Genomic DNA, 21,145 nt, shown 5'->3' with positions numbered 1-21,145 from the left:
GGTCTTGCCGATGAGCAGACCTAGTGCGTTCTCCAGAGGTAGTATCCACTCTTTCAGGACCACCACAATGGGTGAGATACCGTTGGTCATGTTAATTTGGACGTCTAGTTTCTGCCACACTAGATGGCAGCACCGAGACTCTATTTGGATGCTAAAGTGCACTAGGAATTTAATTTTGCCGGAAATGCCAAGAGTCAATAAGGCACTCCAGGGATCTTTCACATGCCGCATAATCATACGACATGGCCGCTGAGGATTTTCTGCATCCCGAAAATCCGGTGTCTGGGCCGGGGATCAAACCCGTAGACTTGGGCTCAGAAGGCAGGCAGCAAACCAACTGCGCCACCCCGCCACTGATTTAAAGTTTACTATGGGAAAAAATCAATCATAAAAAATTTTGAAGATCTGTCTCTGACATAAAATTTCGAAATTTAGCCAAGTTACTGGCCAATAATTTGAAGTCGCAAATGAAAACATCACTTCATTACCTCAATATGCTTGCGGCATTCTCTGAAGCCAGCAGCTAAATCAGTGACAACATCTTTGTGGTCTTCCAACAAACCTTGCAACAGTTCACAAAAGCCTTTTTCAGTTTCAAAATCAGTTATCTAAAAATAATTACAATAAATAATAAGCACAACAAATTACACATGAATGCAAACATTTGCACTAATAGTTAATAAAAATACGACTACTTTCAAATAAAAGAAAAAATATATAATTTTATTAGAAAAAAATATTGTCTAAAACATGCATAAAATCTAATTTACTAAAACTTAGCATAAATTTAAGAATCTGTGACATTTTCCTAAAGAAAAAAAGAAAATCGACTAACTCTTTTAGAAGAATGAAAAATAAAAGTAGTTTCAAAATGCACTTAAAAACCAACTGCCCAAAATATCTATTTATTAGCTAACTATAATTAAACAAATATATTTAAAAAGTCATTCTAAATTAAATAATATAAATAAATGAAAAGAATAAGCTCATAAAGTATTAAAATACATTAAAAATAGACAACATGAATAAGACTGGCCAGAAATTACAATTTTCCATGAAATATAAGAAAATGTGCTTGCTGGTTATAACCATTTTGTGTTACTACGCAAAAAACATAGCTTCTAAAACTTGTTAAATATGTAGTTATTCTATATCAATAATGACAAAAAACTCTTACTACCCAGAGTAACTCAATTTTTTTAAGTAACGTTCTTTGATCCTAACTAATTCCCTCTAAATTGGACAGCTAATTAACAAATTGTCTCCCAATTTTTAACATTTCATTATTAAGTTAAACTTAAAAAAATGACTAGACTTTTGTTCATTCACTGATTAGTTTTTAGAATTTAATAGTAGCCATAACCATTTCAGCAAGATATATTAATTATTTTAGCTAAAATATTATTTTTTAGATAATATTAAGTACATTTTATCAGATGCTTTGTTTGGTATAAGTAATAAAATCAGATTTAAATTTTTAAAAAAAATTCCTGATTTTTCTCTAACTTAGCTAACTGACAAACTTTTGTATATTTCACTATCATAGAGATTATGATAGTGAAATTTACAAAAAATAATATGTTTTATAAAAAATTATTATTATATATATATATAGTTTTTTTTAATATTGAAGTTCATATAATCAAATTAGCAAAATAATAATAAATAAAACTCACTTGGGGATATTCATTAATCATGTAAAATGCTCGGATATAAAGTTCATGCTGCAAAAAATAAAATTCGTTAAATAACAATTTCACTACATCCAGTTTCAAATTTAAATATTTAATAAGTATATTTTAACAGATCCAAATAATAACTTTAAACAATTTTAATTCTAAAGTATGAATACAGAACACTGAGTGAATGAGTGAAAGCAACAGAAGTAAAAATAGTTTATGCTAAATTTTCATATGCTTTGTTTTCACTCTTATTTTATTACAGATGGGTCACAGAAAGTTTTACCTCAGGAATTTATGTTTATAAAAAGTATACAGAAAAAGTAAATAAAAAATTTTGAAAATTTAAATCTTATACATTGCATGTTGAAATGATATGTACACCAATTACACTAACTAATAAGTTTCAAAGATCATATCGAAAATTTAATAATAGCATAAGATTTTAATTAATCCCACGTAAGAGCAATTGATAGAAAAATTGACCTAGATTTTGCTAAATTAATTTTACATTATATAGAGGCAACAATGTAGATTAAAAAAAAAAGAAAGAAAATGCTTAGGTAAAAAATTTAAATAAATAAATAAAAATAACTAAATAAAGAAAAAAAAGAAAAAGATAAAAGGAAAAAAAAACAGAATTTAGGAAGAAACAGGAAATTTATATGTTGCTCCAAACTTATTAAATTGATATTGATTAAACTTCAAATGTATAATGCCAAATAATCTACATTGAACAAAAGCATTTTATTAATTAACTAGAATCTCAGAAATAAAATAGTATGTAAAATGCTAAGGAAAGACAAGAATGCTAAGAAATAACAATGGTTAGGAGTTCTTGCAAGCCAGTTATCAATAATTCTGATCTCATAATAATAATTATAAAAATGGAATGCTTCTACAACTGCTTCTGATGATATTCAAATCCTCTTAAAATTCTTTCCTTTTTCCAGGAAATAAAACAAGGAGTTGACCTAATGTCAAGTCAGGCAAACAATCCCCCTTTCTTTGAAAATTGTACTTAGTGGAAAACTAAGTATCATTTTCTTTACAAGAACTTTGAAAAATAATTAAACTATTACTAAATTTTGAGTAGAAGAAAATCTCTAGCACAACAGCAGATGTTCAGAGTATTAGAAGATTATTTTTAATCTCAGAAATAAAAAGAAAAAAAAACAGCCCTCAAAGATTTGTTTAATTTCAGATTTAAAAAACATATCTAAAAAATTTTTTGAGGAGAAACTGGAAAATCATTGTTAATTGTTAAACTTACTGAATTATCATTTGTTTCAAGTCCTTAACAAAATTTTTTGCCTATCAGTAGATATATAATGATAGGAAAAATGATGATTTTCTAAATTTCTATATAATTGTTAAATTAACTAAAATTTTGAAAAATAAAGAGTTTAATAAATTAAGAAATATTTTGAAAAAAAAAAGTCAATTTTCGAAAACTCAGGTTGATTGACTGTGTACACTTTTCCTATTACTTTTTTAATTATTCCATTTATTAAAATAATATAAAAACAGACATTTAACATTGTTTTGAATATAATTTTTATCAATCGAATATGTGCTAAGTTTGCTGTATACATGTTAGCCTAATTTTTACAATAACAGACTTTTTACAATAATAACTTTTTGCCTGACTGTGTTGGAAAGGTAAACAAATTTAAATTTATTAAGATTGTGATGCAGATTGACTCTATAAATTCTGCTACTAGGATGACCCCTAAACATATTTCATAATTATGCACATTACTTGTAAACGATTTCCATATATATATATTATTATATTTTTCATTATTTTTTATACTATTTCACACTTTCAAGATCAGTTACCTTGTAAAATCTGAGAAAAAAGTGAAAATTTCTCACCAGAAGAGTACATTCTAATAAATTTATAATATTGTATGAAACAAAATATTGCATCTCATTAAATTTTGGCTCTTTATATTATAACTCAGATCTACAACAATTATTATTAAGAGAGGGAAAAGGATCTTTGTAAAAATGAGCCCTTCTTTGAAATGGCAAGTATATATATATATAAAAAGGAATTAAAAAAATTTTAAATTTTATTAATTAAAAAACAAAAAACATTTGCAAATCAGTTAATTTACATCAGTAAATTGTCTTACCATTCTTGCCTATATCTCAAATTTCATTGTTTTTTAGGTGATCATTATTTACCTCAAAAATGTAATAGTAAATAACTTTCTGTCAACTAATTGAAATAACAGCTTATAGCTAACTACAAAATAGTGATAAGATTTTTTTTACTAATCTTTATTTCCTTAAAAATTATAATTTAACTTAATTAACTATTAATATAAGAAGATCAGTAAAACCTCAAGCTAATTTTCATAACTTGTTTACATAAACTACCTCTGGAGATAGATGCCATATCTAAGTTATTTACAATTACACTTCATTTCCTACATTAAATATCTAAACAGAATTTTAAATCACACAAAACAACATAAATTTGAAAGTACTAATCACAAAATTATGGTAAAAATATTGAAATTAAAAAAATTTCTACTTACAACAGATAAAATGGTAGGATTGCAACCCACAATAAAAGGCAAACTACGAAATCCAGCAACTCTGTGAGCAAGCCGAACAGGAAGTTCTTTGTGTAAATATTGTGCACTTCTCTATAATAGAAAATTAAGAGCTTAGTTATTAGCAGCATAGATAATTATAACTATAAATAATATAAATTATAACTATAAATTGACATAACCAGTGACTCTCAAATAGTTTATATGCTTCCTCCATTTTCTACATTATTTGCAACAAAAAAATTCTTAATCAGAATTTTATTTTTAATTATTAAAAACTAAATTGGTTTAAAATTTTCATAAACTTATAAGAGCATTTAAATTAAAAAAAATTGATGTATTCAAAATTTGATATTGATTTCAATACAGCAATGCCTAAATAATGTTAATTAACACAATTGTATTTAGCTGTGGTCTACAAAAAAACCAAATATTTTTTTTTAAATATTTTCTCTGAAAAAGTTATCTTCCAAATTAAACTATTTTTCTTAAATAACTATAAAATATCTTTGAATTTTAAACTTATATTATTATGCTTTCACATAGTACAATAAATAGAATTTAATTACATGCTCCCATGCTTAACAACTTTTCCTCATAATTATTAAAATGAATAAACAATATTTTGTAAGGAACAGAATCTAATGAAACTTGATCAAACAAATACATAAAAATTAATTATAAAAATTATATATTAATAAGAATAATAAGACATATTTATCTTACAAGAATATGGCTTCCATCAGGACTTTTACCAGAATAAAGAATTGTAGCTGGAGTTAATCGTACAGACGGCTGTAAAGAAAACAATTCATAAGAAAAATATTTCAATACTTTAAAAAGTGATATAAGCTTATATTTGATACGTAAAGTAACAATAAGAAAATCAAGTTTAGATACGATGTCGCTAAAAAATTTCAATATAATTATAGTTAAGGATTGTTTTTCAATTGTCATTTTATTGAATAAAAACACCTATTATTTACCATTCATAAAGCCTATTTGACTATGTTCCAAAATTAAATATTTTAATAAATTTCTATTATTAATGAGATATATTATACTCAATCTCACTCATTTTCTTATTCGCCATGCCTACCTATTATTCATAAAGTTAAAATATATAAATTTGATTATATATATGTAATACAAAAGTTATAAAAATACTTTTGTATTAATAAAAGCATTAAAACTTTTCATGTTCATAAAATGCAGATATTCTATTTTGGGACTTCAAGGCTGAAAACATGCCAATGAATTAAAATTATTTATTACTCATGTAAAATCGTTTAATCTTTCCTTATATGGAAGTGAAAGATCTTAAAATAACTCCTCTTTTGAAACATAAATCTAATTATAATTCATTGGCATNATTTATTTAAGGATTCTAAAATGAAAAGAGGTCAATAACTTTCAATGTTTTAAAAATTATTGCCTTTATATTAATTAATATGTAAAAAATAATTTTTTCATATAATGTATCAAAATTATTATTCCTTATGATTGATTTATATTTGTTTCAAGTATTTTGTAATAATATTTAATCAGCAATTTAGATAATTTGGTTTTTGCCGGTTTTTACCAGTTTTTGCCGGTTTTTACCAGGTTTTTGCCACTGTCCTGGCAAAAAAAACTTTTTGCCGGCAAAAACTCCAACCCTGATTCATAAAGTTAAAATATAGAAATTTGATTACATATATATCAGGGGTCTGTCCAAACATTTTGTGAAAGGACCTGTTTTTGTAAAATTGAGAAAAAATTACTCATAATTTGTGAATAAAAAATGAGCGTTAAGTCACATTCTTTCAACCAGGGTTCTGCTTTAGTGAATTTGTGCAAATAGGGTCCTGTTATTGCAAAAATTGCTAAAAGCCTTTTCAAGAAGTTTTTAAATTGTAAATAAATACAATATTCTGCTCAACAATTGCTGCTACTAAATTAAAGATGCAACATACAATATTTGGTAATTAGCCTATACTGCTCAACACCGAGTGTTCATTTCGGACTAATAATGGAAACAAATTCACTCACATTTTTAATAATTTCAAATGACATACTACTTTAAATAACACAACTTAGTTATGTATCAGTTTTAATGTGTTACGCATTAAGTAAACTTAAACAATTCCTAAATTTATAATACTTTATTTGAAAAATTGAATTACTGATATTAAATTGAAANTTTTATGAATAATTAATTGATCATGAATCAAATTTATCAATTATTTATTTACAAATTTTTTTTTTTTTTTAATTATCATTTAATATTAATAAGAATGTGCACACGATGCTTGTAAAAGAAGAAATAATTTCTTAGAATACTACATTTGGAATTTAAACTTAGGGAAACTTGGAAAACTTAGTTCGTTTCGAACCTTCTTATAATGAAGATAAACAAATTAAAGAAGGGTCCGATTAAAAGATAAATTATTTTGTGAAGGGTCCGTTAACGGACCCAACTTTCTTCTAAACAGATCCTTGTATGTATATTGTAGGATACAGTTATTATATTGAAAGCAAAATAATACTATTAAAAAAATTGTTTGATTTTCTTAATAATTTTCTTTAGCATGCAATGTGTTATAAGATCTATTAATTAAATCTATTAGGTATGATATAAATAAATCTATTTTGTAGAATAACAAAGTTATTTAACTAGCATTTACTAAAATAAGATATGGAAGGAAAAAAAAGTTTCACATTTCAACCTAATAAAAATTAACAAAATAGATTTAAAAAGTAAATAAAAATAAACATTTAACAGGTTAAACAGTTTAGTAGATACGGAATTAAAGAGTAATTTTAGCTCAATAAAAATTTTTGTAATTACTTATACATTATAATTGTAGATTATTATTCATTTTATAACAAAAATTTTAAGAGTAAAAATACTAAATTTGAATTTTAAAATTTATACCCTATCAGCTAAAAGACTTTCAAAAGACAAGAAAGTTTCTTTCAATTTAAATACAGGCATTGGTTATATTTTTATTCAATACAATGCACAAGATTTAAGTTTTTACATTTTACACATTGAAAAAAATTTCTTTTCTTATAAATAAAGATCTAGCATTTTAAAATACAACACACAGGACTTGTATCTTTAAATTTAACATATTATTGGAAGCAAGTTTCCTTTAAAATAAATACAAAGATTTATTTACTTTTTAAGCAACATAAAAGATTTATATTTTCAGTTTTACACATAGATAAGATTTTATTTTAATTTAATCGCAACACATTGTTTGTATTTACATTGAAAGCATCAAATGTTTTAAAAAACTTTAAACAAATTTCAAAACATTAAGAATTGCCATAAAATTACCAAAAAGTATTTTTGGTGTTTCTATGATATTTTGTAACAAAAATAAAAGTTTACAAATTAAACTGATCAACACCCATCAATATTAGAAATAAAAATTATAGTTATTACTTTATTTTTAAATGAAACAATATTTTTTAGTAGTGTTAATAAATTTATTATACAACATGAAGTAGAATCAAGTTTTTAGAGCTATAATTTTACTTAAGTAAGCATCATAACATATATAAGTTTGGTTTTATTAACATGAGTTAACATTTTGTACATCTGTACGTCAACAAACTATTAATAATAATAATTACCTTAGCAGCAGCAATATCAATTGCCGATTGGTTATAGAAAGACTGCACTGTTCTTGCTTTAACTCGGGGGTTTGTTTTAAATTCAGCACCATGATGTATATAGCAACTCTTATCGCTACTTTTGTAATTTTCCAAGAAATAAACACAATTAGGAGTCACTTTGGAACGGCCAGCACGTCGACCTAAAATTCGACTGCTAAAGCAACCGAGTACTTTACTTTTTTCTAGCAACGGAGATGACATAATTACAATAGATGAAATACTTTGATAATACACGAAAGAAATCAGAGACTTCACTGAATAAAATATAAAATAAACAATGCGAGATTCACTTTTAACACAATAAGATATCACAGAATAGAAGGTAAATTTTCGAATTAAATAAAAAAAAATCTCAAAATTTAGGAATTAAATTAAAGAAATCGCATGTCTAGAACTAAAATCTAAATGTTGAATTGCAGTAGGCTCAATTTTGCATCGATTTGGGAGCCAAAAATTAACTTTTAGTAATAATGGTTTCCGATTTAGGGCTAACCCCATCGGTATAATAATAAGTCCAACTAGCAGGGCGACGACAAAAAAATTTAAAACTAATGCAATTTTCACAGAAGCACTAAAGCAAGAATTTTCTGAGTACTAACAAGAAGTGCCACACGCCAAGCCGCACGTCCCTCAAAAAGAACCTCTTAGGTTGCCATTTGTCGATGAAATATTATCCACGCCAAGTATACTCGATATACATATTTAAAAATTAGATTCGTTTCAATTTTTCCTCAGATAAATTCCCTTCAATTTTCTTCGTACAATTATGAAGTGAAAATTGTTCCTAAAACATTGTACTGTAGAATTTTAATAGTAGGGATAGACATTCCATGCAAAATTAAAATTTGCACAAAAAATAAAATTTATTAAGAAGTTGCCAAAAAAGTGATAAGTATGCCAAGTTGATCTATAAACAAAGCTTTACACGTGATTGTCATCTGGTTACACGGGGAGAAAGAATAAAGTACGTGCATTCAAAGTTGACCAAGGACTCCTTTTTTTTTTTTTTTTTTTTTTTTTTTTTTTTTTTTTTTTTTTTTTTTTTTTTTTTTTTNTTTTTGTCATTTTTATCGTTTTTTCTGAAACCATGAAAATTTTTGTTTTCTAAATGCTTCTATAAATTTATTTTTCTCAGATACATCGGAAATAACAAACTATTAGTTTTGCTTTTTCGTTTATGTAAGAAAGATTGTAAAAATAATTGCACTTAAAAAATAACGCGAGAGTTGAAATTGAAAAGCAGAAAAGCTAAAGGTACGCTATTTGTTTGAAGAAAACATAAAATAATAAAATTAGTTTTGTAGTGATTTTATTAACCAAAAAACAAAAACTTGCATGTGTTTTTAAGCAAAATTTTAACAATCGCTCCAATTAATGAATGCGAAAAACGAACGGATAAATTTTGCTTACAGACGAGGTCCGACTCTGATGACGATAGTTTCTTTACCTGTGAAAATCTCCGGATTGTATAAAAGCAAAAAATGACAATATCTTAAATTTTAATTTAAAAAAAAATAATAAAAAACACTTTCTTGTCTAATTTTCATTAAAATCCAATTTCGTTCCTATCAATTTCATTTTATAATTTTTAAAACCATCGTTGAACAGCCGACCCAATTTTGAGTTTATTACTACCAATGTTCAACTCCGTAGCCTTGTAATTTTGAACCCAATCTAGAAGACAAGGGAACTCCTGGATCAAGAATTGGGAGAAATTTCCTTCTCGGAAATTTCTTTTTGATGAAACTAACACGCATTTGCATTACATGAAAAGGAAAACTACGAAAACTCTCTTTATGAGCCAGGTGGCCAGGGGATTCTAACCCATGATCCGTCTACCACTAAAGATTTTTTACGTCAACACTGTGGTCGGTGCGAGCCGGGTGCTGGATTCGTATCGACCAGGCATCGCGGGGATTCGAACCCTTGACCACTCGTTGCGAGGCGAAAGCTCTATCCCATGATCCCCCACGTCTCCATTCCTTTCAATCGTACATTTCGTTAAAATGAAGACTATCTATTTAAGATAATAATAAGATTATTTGTCTGACTTTGGTATTCCACTGGGAACATTGTCTTACAATCAGTCCACTGTAGTACATAAAGTAAATAGAATAATAAGAAATTTCCGATTGCTTCAGCTCTATAAGACGGAGAATTAAATTTTAAATTGCAATTAATACTACTTCACGAAAAATCTAAGTAGAAACTACCGAATTTTTGCATACATAAAAAAGATGCATGTATAACAAAACTACATGTTTCATTATTAGTAGTAGTTTTATTATTATGNTTATACTTTTTACTGGTTACTTTTTTTAAAAATGCTTGTACTTTTACTCGTTACTTTTTAAAAGTAACGTTGCCATATATGATTATTAGTAGTAGTTTTATTGTTATGTTTTATTTGTTTCTTCTGTATTTACCTTTTAATGCATAAAATTTTAAAATAGATTTTTATTTTATTTATTCAGTTCAGTTTATTTTGAGAATGAATTCTAAGAGGTGCATAGAAATTTATACTTTAAGACAGAGAGTAAAAAATTAATTTTAAATCTTTGATTACAATTTCTTCATTATATTTTAAAATGATTTTGGCCCTAGTTTTGTTTAGGAAGACTCCTGTTAAAGAAAACAAAATAATAATAATAATAATAATTTATACCGATATTAGAAACTTTTTATAGCTCTAATTCTGATATTAATTTTTAAAATAAGATGATTTTTAATTGTATATATTTTGAGCAAAAGGTAAAGTTTTAAAGTTTTGCTTTTATAATTTTTATTTTTCAATTGCAGGAATGTTAAGAACACTTTAAGACCTCTATAAGATACCTCCGTCAAGAGGGTGCAGATATCGGTTCACGACATTTCGGTCCCGCCGTTTAGGTCCCACCGTTTAGGTCCCACCGTACCGTTTTGATCCAGTTACCGTTTCAAACTTGTTGCCATTTCGATCCCTTTCTAATTCAATTCGTCATTATTTATTTAAGCAGTTCATACCATTTCTTACTTTTTTTTTATTCCAGTGGTTATGTTTCAATGAATCTAAATATTATTTTTTTAGTTTATTTAATTATTTATCTATTACTTAGGGCAGAGGTCGCCAAAGTGGTCTATATAGACCCCCAGGGGTCTATTTAACATAAGCGGGGGTCGAATGGGGGTCGATCCGAACCGGAAGGGTCGATTGGTCGAAGGATTATCAGTATTTTTCAGATATGTGACAATTAGAAATAAAAGAAGAAGACTTGGAAATATATACAGGTAATCTTCAAAAATTGAGCGACGATTTTAAACTGCGTTTTGTTGATTTGGAAAACATTGACATCCCTGATTGGATTATTGTGCCATTTTCTGCTCAAATTGAAAACGTGGACATCAACCTGCAAGATGAGCTTGCTGAATTATTATGGGGATTTGAAGCAAAGACGCTTTTTAAAAATTTAACAATAAGCAAATTTTGGACAAATATAAATATAATGCAAAAATATGTAAGACTTTACGAAATAGCTCAGCCATTTATGATAGCATTTCCAAGTTCCTATATGGTTGAAGCCGGTTTCAGTCACGTAAATTCAATCTTAACTAAGAACAGAAATAAATTAAATGTGGAGTTTCGAGGGGATTTAAGATTAAAATTGACCAATTTTGAACCCAATATAACGAACCTTGCAGAAAAAAAAACACCAGGCACACCCATGTCATTGATTAAGAAGCAATAAATCCGTAGTTACTTTACTTATTATTTCTACTTACTTATAATTACTTATTATTTCATAAATATTAAGGTATTTATATTTCAACATTAATATATTTTTCATAAAACTATTGTTACACTATGTACTATTACTTTAATAAATGTTCAAAATCATAAAATAAATGTACAAACACAGTATCTAATAGAGTTTTATTTTAATTAACAAAAAATTACTTTTATGGGGGAGATTTCGAAAAATTATGTAGGGGTCGATGATCAAAAAAGTTTGGCAATCCCTGACTTAGAGAGTGACAGAAGATCGGGAATTTAAAATTATAATTAATTATTTATAAATTATTAAGTGTGGAAAAGAGGAAATTTAGTTTAATTTTAAACTTGCTTTTTTCCCCCTCTCAATATCATAACTTCTGGGTGGAGAAAAACTTCCATCCCAAAGATATGAGTTCAAAAATAAATTTCTATTATATTATGTAATTATGTTAATTATTCAGAAATTATGTTAATTTATATGTAATATTTGGTGAGGTAAGGTATTGGTAATATATGTAAAGTTTGGAAAACAAATAATGGATTAAATAAGGATTACTGTGCTAACTTCCTTTATGCCAGCCAGAACGCACCAAATCGAAATCAATGTAGTTTTTGATAGCTTTTTGCGATGGTTAACACTACGAATTTCCAAAGTTTTAAAAATCCCAGCAATTTTGCCATCTCGGCAATTTCGGATGTCTCTTCATAAGACGCTTGTCTCATACGATAATTTTAAAAATATTGTGTTAATTCTAAGATAGAGAGCGCATTTATAATTCTTGCTGGGGGGCACACGCCACTACTATCTACGCCACTACTCCATGCGGTATTAGCACAGCAATGCTCAAGTTTTGTGTTTTGCTATGCAAAGTTACATTCTTTAAGATGATGTAAAAAATTATACGCCTAACAATTCATATATTTTTTTACAATTATTAAATAAAGTAATAAAAATAATAAATATTTACTAATAAGTTAATTTTTGGATTGAATTATCTTTTGATTAACGAATTTTATAATTGTGTGCAGAAATATTTCAGTTAGTTCAAGTTCTTGAGATAAATTAAAATTAACGCTGAGGGGTCAAAACTTCGGACCGCTCTCTTGACCAAACCATAGAACCATTTTTCCCAGATTGCGGCTGTCCCCGATGCTTTGGGGGATCAGAAATCCGAATCCGTCGCAAAAAGGGTATGTTTATTCGTAGAAAGTACGTTTTTGTGGCTGATTTCGTAACTTGCAAACCGTAGTTGAACCCAATTGTGGATTCACGACAACTAAAAAAATAACGCTATAAAACGAAGTTATAAAATAAAATTCAGCTTTTTATTGAACTTCATTTTTATTCAACTTTTTATCCTTTTTTCATTTATCAATTGCAAACAAATGTAGATATAGTTTTTTTTTTTTTAAGGTAGAATTCCAGCAATTTTCCGTCTATTGTTATCTTTTTAAAAATAAAAATTTAGATGAAAAATAAACTGCGAATTGTGTATTAATCTTCAGTTCTCGCTGTCGTGCTGGAGGTTTTATCCGACCGTGCAGACATAAACTTCAGCCACGCTTACTATACGTCCGACAGTTGTATCAAAGAAATGAAAGCCCTCTCTCCAATAATAAAATAGCCAAATCTAACCTTCGAGTCACGTGATCAAACAGAGAGCACTCTATGGCGAAATATCAGCCTTGAACATTCAATTAGTAAGAAGGTTCCAAAAGGGAAAGCTTAGTCTTTTAGAAACCAGTTAATCATGACGCAGTAGAAATGTCTGGGGCATTTTTTTTAATTATTTTCTCAGGTTAGAGTCCTCTTTCAAAGCAATGAACTTCACGCAGACGTCCTTCTTAGCACAATACTTTTAACATTTATTTCTTATCTTTGTGATATGCGGTAAACAACCATAAATATTTGCTTATCGTTATTTACAAAAACTACAAAACAATTTTTGTTTAAACAAATTTTCATTTCCTCTTAAAAAAATAATTACAGAAAAAAATAAAACTGAATTGAAACTAATACATTGATTAAAACTGTTCTAACTGAAATATAGGCTTCAAAAACTGTTTTAGGGTCAAAGTTTTTCCGAATGGTCAGTTATCTTTACCCAACTAAAAGTATTATTTTACGAAGTTTCAGATTACAAAGTGAGCAAAAAAATAACGGACCACCTTTTAAAAATTTTGATCTAATGTTCGGTGTGTGGTGTAGTTGTTCATTTACGTCACACTAGAGCTGCACAATGGGCTATTGGCGACGGGATCTAATGTTCGGATCTTCACGTTCTAGGACTTAGTCTTAATGGTTCAAGAGGGTGATATTGTGCTAATTAATTTGTGAAGACGATATTTTAAGGTACGGAATTAGACACAAAAACGCGCTTTCTCTAAATAAACATACCTTTTTTTCGGTGGATTCGGTTTTAAGACATCCAAAATATAGGGGTAGCCGCATTCTGGGAAGTATCGTCCCAATAGTTTGGTCAGGAGAATGGTACAAAGTTTGGACCCTTTACTGTTATTTTTCGTTTATGCGTATTTCCCCACATCTCTGGAACTGTTTAAGTGCATAGAAAAATTTTATACACAATTATAAAATTCGTTTATCCAAAGATAATTCCATAAGAAAATAAATTTTTTGTAAATATTTATTATTTTTTTATTACTTTATTTAATAATATTAGATAAAAATTTGAATTGAGAGGTATACAATTGTTTACATTATTTTAAGAAATGTAATTTTATGAGGAAAAATATCAAATCTGAGCGAAATCGGTCGAATAGTTTCTGAGAAATCGAATTTTAAAGACGTTTAGAAATCGATTTCTTAGGAGCCATTCCAGTGATTTCCCTCAAAGTTTGTATTTTGCCAAATAAAATTACTTTCTTTAAATTGTATACCTTGCGATTCAAAATTTTTAGACTATTTTTAAATAAAATAATTTTAAAAAAATTATTCAAAGCTATTTCTGCATGGAATTTTATGTGGGTAAACGAATTTTATAATTGTGTTCAAAAACTTTTCAATTCGCCTAAAAAATTCTCGAGATAAGGCGAAATACACAAGAAATGAAATTGACATTAAGAAGTCCAAGCTTTGAACCGGACCAGACTATTGGGACCGTATTTCCCAGATTGCGCCGACTCCTGAATTTTGGGAGTCGGGAAGCCGAATTCGTTGGAAAAAAAGTATGTTCATTCAGAGAAAGTACGTTTTTGTGTCTGATTTCTTAATCTAATTTATCGTTTGCTCTAGTTAATTATCATAATTGAGATCAATCCCTTGAACCATTAAGATTGAATCCTAGAACGTTAAGATCCGATCATTGGATCAAAAGTTATTCAGATTGGTCCGTTTATTTATTTGCGCACTGTACTTGTTGATCATTCTCAAGTGCTTGACTGTGTTCTGGCTTTAGTAGCTTCTAAAAATGCTTATTTTATTAGATAGATGAGAGTTTCACCATAGTCTGTCGATGGTGAAAAGGTGTACGCTTTTATATTTTTTGCGAGAAGTTCCTAGTTTAAATATTTACTTTTATTTTACCGCTTTAGTTGGAAGAAAAAAAAGAACAAATTTTCAGCTCTGTTTAGATTTAAAAAATAATAATGAAACATTTCATTTTCACACATTCAAATCATATGAGCTAATGTTTAGAAAATCAAATTTAGATGTGTAGAAAGCTGCGCTCATAGCCTATACATATTAAGACAGAAAAGAGCAAAAACCGGTATGAAAGATATTTCATTCTAGTATTTCTTTTTTTTTGGGGGGGGGGGAAATAAAATATCTGTAACTACAAAGATGATTATTATTTTTTTTTCCAAATATATACTAAACTGCTACTAGATTTTTCTTATAAATTAATATTACATCTCTTTTCATTTTAACTATATAAAGCAATAATGTATTTTCGTGAACACCGCAAAAGGAGTAAATTTAAATACATTTACGTTTTCTGTAGAAAGCATTGGAGAAGTAGGCAGCCAGAGGCTAAATTATAACTATGCAAACAACTAATTAATGTTTTAATCACTACATGTACTAATCCTATTATTATTAGTGTGTGTTTTTTTTAAAAATCATTAATGCCTGGCTATAAATATTGCAAAAGAGTGGTTGAACAGTGTGAATGGTATAATCACGTTAATGAGCTTTGTTAATTAGTTTAAGCAGAGAATAACTTAATGAATTTACACGAAAACGTACTTTCTCTGAATTGACATGAATTTTTTGAGACGGATTTGGATTTTTGACCTTCAAAAGTCTCTGAATAATATAGTGTTTAGTCTGAAGAAAGGTCAAAAGTTAATTTCACGTATAACGTATTTCATCATATCTCTAAAACTATTTAAGCGAACCAATGAAAAAAATTTTTTACACAGTTATAAAACTCGTGTTTTTTCAAAGATAAATCAATCAGAACAGATTTAACTTTCATAATTAATCATTATTTAATAATTATTTATCATTTAATAATTATTTATTATTTAACTTAATGGTTGAAATTTTTTTTGTTGTTAAAATAGTTGTTGCCTAATTATAAACTGAGAAATTTTAATGGTACGCAGTGTCTACCGTCTTAAACAAAAATCTGTTTTACTGGAACAGTTTATTATCACTTCTCTTTAAAAACTAAAATTCTTAATTCTCAGTATCAGATTCGTTGCAGAAACAGTGCGAAGTTCAGTTGAATAATATTTTCAATTTGCTATATTACCAGAAAACATCGGAAAACGACTCCAGCAGTTTACTTAGGTAGACATGCGACGTAAAGAAAGTGTTTAAATTTCAGTATGTACATACCCTTACAAAAAAAATTTTTTTTTTAGGTTGACAGACGTCGAAAATACACCTAAGATAGAAAATGAGGTAATGTTTTGCACCAAAAATAAACTCATTGAGAAAACTCAATTTCAAACTTATTTACACCTCACAAAATCAACCTCATATGAAACTCAGAAATAATATCAGTTTAGATCGTTTTAAATTATTCCCTCCTCAAATATATACGTATTTTCTTGAAGTGCAAAAAAAAAAAAAAATAATCCGTACACCTCAAAAACAACCTCCCGAAGCTGGTTCCTCTAAAGTAGTTTTCCATCAGCCTTAAAACAACTTTACACACCTTGATTATGCACCTTAAGAGGTTCATCTTTAAAGGTTGTTTTTTAAATCAAGTTCAAATAAACATCAAATCAACTTTAACACCTTAACTTAAAACATCCTCATATAAACCTCAAAAATACCTATTTGTGTAAGAGGTAAAATACCTCTTTTCCCACCCATTTTCATTCCAACACCCACAATGTATCCCGCTAGAACGATTGAGGTCCATGATGATTAGCAAAAGGGCCGGAGACAGCCTCAGATGCCAAGTTTCGGGATCAGGATAAATTATGTTTCAACCGTTTAAATGCCAATGTTTTGTTTTTGGAACATGTCTCTTTTTCGAAATGTTAAAATTTGCTAACTCAAATCTCTCTTTCTTTTCACTTACAATTGGAAAAACTGAATATTCCTATCAACCAAAATATGTTATTTATATAAAATTATATTTCTTGTGGGAATGTAATGAATGGTAGAAATTCAATTCATTATTATCTCTTTATTTAGTCAACTGTGACTACTACTAGAACTTTGCATTTCAAGATATTCATGTTTAAGTCAAAAGCATTCCCGGCATTTGTTTTCAAAAGCAAATTGATAAGAACATGCTAGCAAAAGTTGCTAATTTTAATCTTTTTCAATAAAATTTTGAATTTTATTGCTCACCATTTTTTCTATTTATAGTCTCCCTGGACAACTTTGGGTTTCAGGTTTATTTTTAAATATACTTATATTACTCATTATGGTCATTAGAAGTTTGTGAACGAATTGCTAAGAATGAACTGAATATTTTACCACTTTTGCTCATTTTGAAAAAAAAAAAGGATACCTGTGGCGACTCTGGTTATAAGTCTAGTTCTGAAATCAAATAGTTGTTGCAAATTTTAACAAAATTAGTAGCTAATTGAAGAAAATTTACATATAATTTATACGCAAGTCTGCTACCACGTTTTTCGCAAAGGTACTTTTTCCATCAGGGCAGAATCAGAGACAGACCGGTAAACGGTAAAAAATTACTTATCTTAGATATCCTAGAAACGCATTGAATTTGAAATAAAGGTCACGAAAATTTTCGTGACCAGTGACACCCGGTGAAAAGATACTGTCGTTACAAAATATTAGTAAAATAATTTATATTAGTATAAGTATAATATTTTTCATTTTATATTTGATTTAATAAATTCTATTAATAACGTTTTTGTGACTACCTACTGCATACGAAAAATTAAAACAATATAAGACCTGATTATTAAAACAATAATATATAAATTCACCTCTAGAAAACATATTTTAAGAAAATAAGCAAATTTTGCAGTAGTGAGAAGATGACGGTTTAATGGGGAATACCAGGCCAATTGTCTTTCCTATCCTGCCAATCCCTCAGCACCCTGGAGGTAGCAAGTTTTTAATCCCGTCGCAATCTTGGATGAATCGTCGTGATGTCTATTTTTCAACTTGTAAGGTACTTGTATAGTTTGTCTAAAGTAAGAACTCCCATAGCCATTCGTCTGGACCAGTGGTGGTGACTATGGTAACGAGATACTGTTTAGGATAGATTTCGGGTCGGTCAGAGAAAGGCAATCTTTTTCTTCGGTCTGTTGTGTTAGCCCTAAAGTGAAGAGAAGCTACCCTCCCTGAAATTCGCTATTCTTGCTTCCACAGCAGCAGATGACCTCAGACTTTGTGGCGGGGGAATTCTTATACTAGACAAACTATAGCCACCCGTCTTCGTAATGAGCACACTTAGCCAGTGTATACAGGGTTGTCAACTGTCTACGCTTTTGGATACAATTTTCTTACAGTTGTAGCTCAGTTTACGTATTAATGTATGATTCTTTGTTTTGTGAATTCGATTTTAAGTTATTTTCCCCACCCACCGTACATAAATCATTCAAAAGTTTATACGAAAAGCCATTTCATCCCAGTTTTTACGTGGTCAGGCTTTTAAAATGTTGGCAAAATTATTGAAATTTCTGAAAGTTTTAGTTTCTGATTGCCTTACCAATCTATAAAATATTTTGCAAAAAGCACAGTAGTTATCCCTGTAATTAGTATATTATCTTAATTTGAAATTATACATATAATTTGAAATTTTTAATACCTAAGTGCTAACTAATGAGTCAAATATTCCTCTTAATTTGAGTATAAGTATCTTACCACATTTTTAAAAAGGCGCTTTTTAGATTAACAGAGATACTAACTTGCTCCCCTTTGGAAAAAAAAATTCAAGTGGTAATGAAATTTAAGTTATTTTTAGATTAATATTTTTCACCACTACACATCAAAAATTAAAAGTGCCGTACAAAATGCAACTCTTTTGAAATAAACTCGGAGTGACATTCTTTAAAAGTAAGTGCAATTATCCTCATTCTACAAATTTTGCCGCTGCCAATTTTATTAAAACTCCACAGAAAGCGAAGCTGTTAGCATCCCAGCATCTATAAAAAAAAAAAGGGTGACTCTTCAACTTTTAGGCAGAAAGCAGCAACTTATGATAGAACATTTTACACGTACAGCACATTATCAACTGCGTTCGTTGACTGCGAATTCAAATTAAACAGATACACTTGAGCTTCATTTTGTTTAAAAAATAGTAATNATTTTCAATAACTAATTTTTATTTTCTCAAATAACGTAATTTTGGCGATTGTCGGCATTCCACAGCATTTTTTTCTTTAAATATCGTGTTGACGATGTCGGACGACATAGTACAACGTTTGTAAATGCAGAGAGATGTCGATCGACGTTCCCCAACGTTTTCACAATATTGTTTTGCAATATTGAATATACGTTATAAAAGGGGTCCATTTTTATATAGTACAATATTTCGCTATGATATTGTACAATGTTCAAAGCTAAGTTTTTACGATATCGTTTTTGTGAATTGTGCTACTTGGGTTATTGTTAGTTTAATCATATATATAATCAATGTTAATTCAAAGTGTAACTAAATAGTTTTATTTTGAACAAAGTAATGGTGAATTAAATAAATCAAACAATTATAACTCTGCCCACAAATAAACTGCTAAAGAATTACTTTGATTACCAATTTTATCTTTTTACCCTGGTTGATACGGTTTCATGTTGGCTCGTATTTGTGACAGTCGGCGCGAAAGAGTTAAAGTAGAGAAAAAAGAATGGCACTTTGCCATGGTAATAAGAAACAAATAATTGAATGTATAGAAAAATACAATACATATATACAAGCAGGGGAACGATATTTATAAGAAGAATAACTATTTACATAATATGAGAAGAGTTAGCAAAATTCAAGATGAGAAACGGCAAGATCATAAAAAAATTTCATAAACAAAAAAGTGTACCTCTGTTAAAGTAGAGACCTGACCGTCCTGGTTATTTCCACTTGTGTCTTGTTGCTCTCTACACTAAAAATTACCGCCCTGATCAGACCCACAAAGGGTAAATAGAGAACTTCAGGGATACAACATTTTAGGTTTTTTATAAATATTTATTCTAGTGGTAGCTGTGTTTATGATTTAATGCATTATTTTTTTCATTCAAGTTTATTTTCCCCATCACTATACATAAATGAATTAAAATTTAATATGCAACGCCACTTTGTTCATGACATGGCGAGTCTGGGAGAAATAATAATGTCCGATTGTGCCTAGTACCTAGCCCCTAGTTTTGGCAACCATTTCCATTTTTTTAAATTTTTAATATCTGTTTTTTTCCCTTTTTTAAAGATTAAAATATTATGTTATGTGATTTATTAAAGTTTCCATTTTTTAAATTCTTAAGAAAAGGACCGTTGCAATATTCTTTAATTTCTTTCAACAATGATAAAATATTTTCTGAGAATGATCACAATTCTTTCAACAATAAATTTCCGGAAAGCAAACAACTGTAAAAAGAACTATCCAAACAAGGAGACCATTCTAATTATCTATCAATCATAACTTCTCTCGAATTCTGCCAGATTCTTTGATTGCTTTTCACGTGAGATTCATTTTTTTATAGTAAACTTCCCTGCATGGTAATTGGCTGCCACAATAGACAACATTGAAGTTCTAAAAATATCTACAGAAAACCTAAATAAACAACCAAGATTAGAGACAAGCAGGAAGAAATGCTGAATTATCATCTGTGACTCGAAGAAGATGTTATAAAAAAAGTAACAGCAAAGAATAAATTATGGAGACGTGGGCATTTCGTGCATGAATACTAAAGGTGAATGTCACTGGTAATGACGTCATCGCGACACGTTGCGAAATGAATTGGACTAAATTTCCCTTTTCTGATCTCAATATTTGGTCCATTGCCAAACTTGAAGATAATGTAACAGGTTCTAGAATCATTTCGTAATGTTGGATCCATTAACGGTTATGTAATTCTACTGATAATTATACTTGTA

General features: G+C 28.5%; 1 protein-coding gene across 1 annotated transcript in view; it reads right to left on the bottom strand.

Annotated features, from left to right (window-relative positions):
* LOC107444190 (branched-chain alpha-ketoacid dehydrogenase kinase) overlaps positions 1 to 8,627 on the bottom strand; it is a 22,311-nt gene extending 13,684 nt beyond the window's left edge. Inside the window, exons 1-5 of the mRNA XM_016058275.3 lie at positions 7,871 to 8,627; positions 4,973 to 5,041; positions 4,229 to 4,339; positions 1,677 to 1,724; positions 489 to 608 (exon numbers count right to left, since the gene is read on the bottom strand). Of these exons, the coding sequence (XP_015913761.2) occupies positions 489 to 608; positions 1,677 to 1,724; positions 4,229 to 4,339; positions 4,973 to 5,041; positions 7,871 to 8,113 (591 nt within the window). The 5' untranslated portion in view covers positions 8,114 to 8,627. The remainder of the gene's footprint in view (positions 1 to 488; positions 609 to 1,676; positions 1,725 to 4,228; positions 4,340 to 4,972; positions 5,042 to 7,870) is intronic.
* Positions 8,628 to 21,145: the final 12,518 nt, after the last annotated feature.

This window comes from Parasteatoda tepidariorum, chromosome 6 (genome assembly GCF_043381705.1).
Source record: "Parasteatoda tepidariorum isolate YZ-2023 chromosome 6, CAS_Ptep_4.0, whole genome shotgun sequence".
NCBI classification, from domain to species: domain Eukaryota; kingdom Metazoa; phylum Arthropoda; class Arachnida; order Araneae; family Theridiidae; genus Parasteatoda; species Parasteatoda tepidariorum.
The sequence above is the reverse complement of the archived record's forward strand: the minus strand, read 5'-3'. Positions and strand labels throughout refer to the sequence as shown.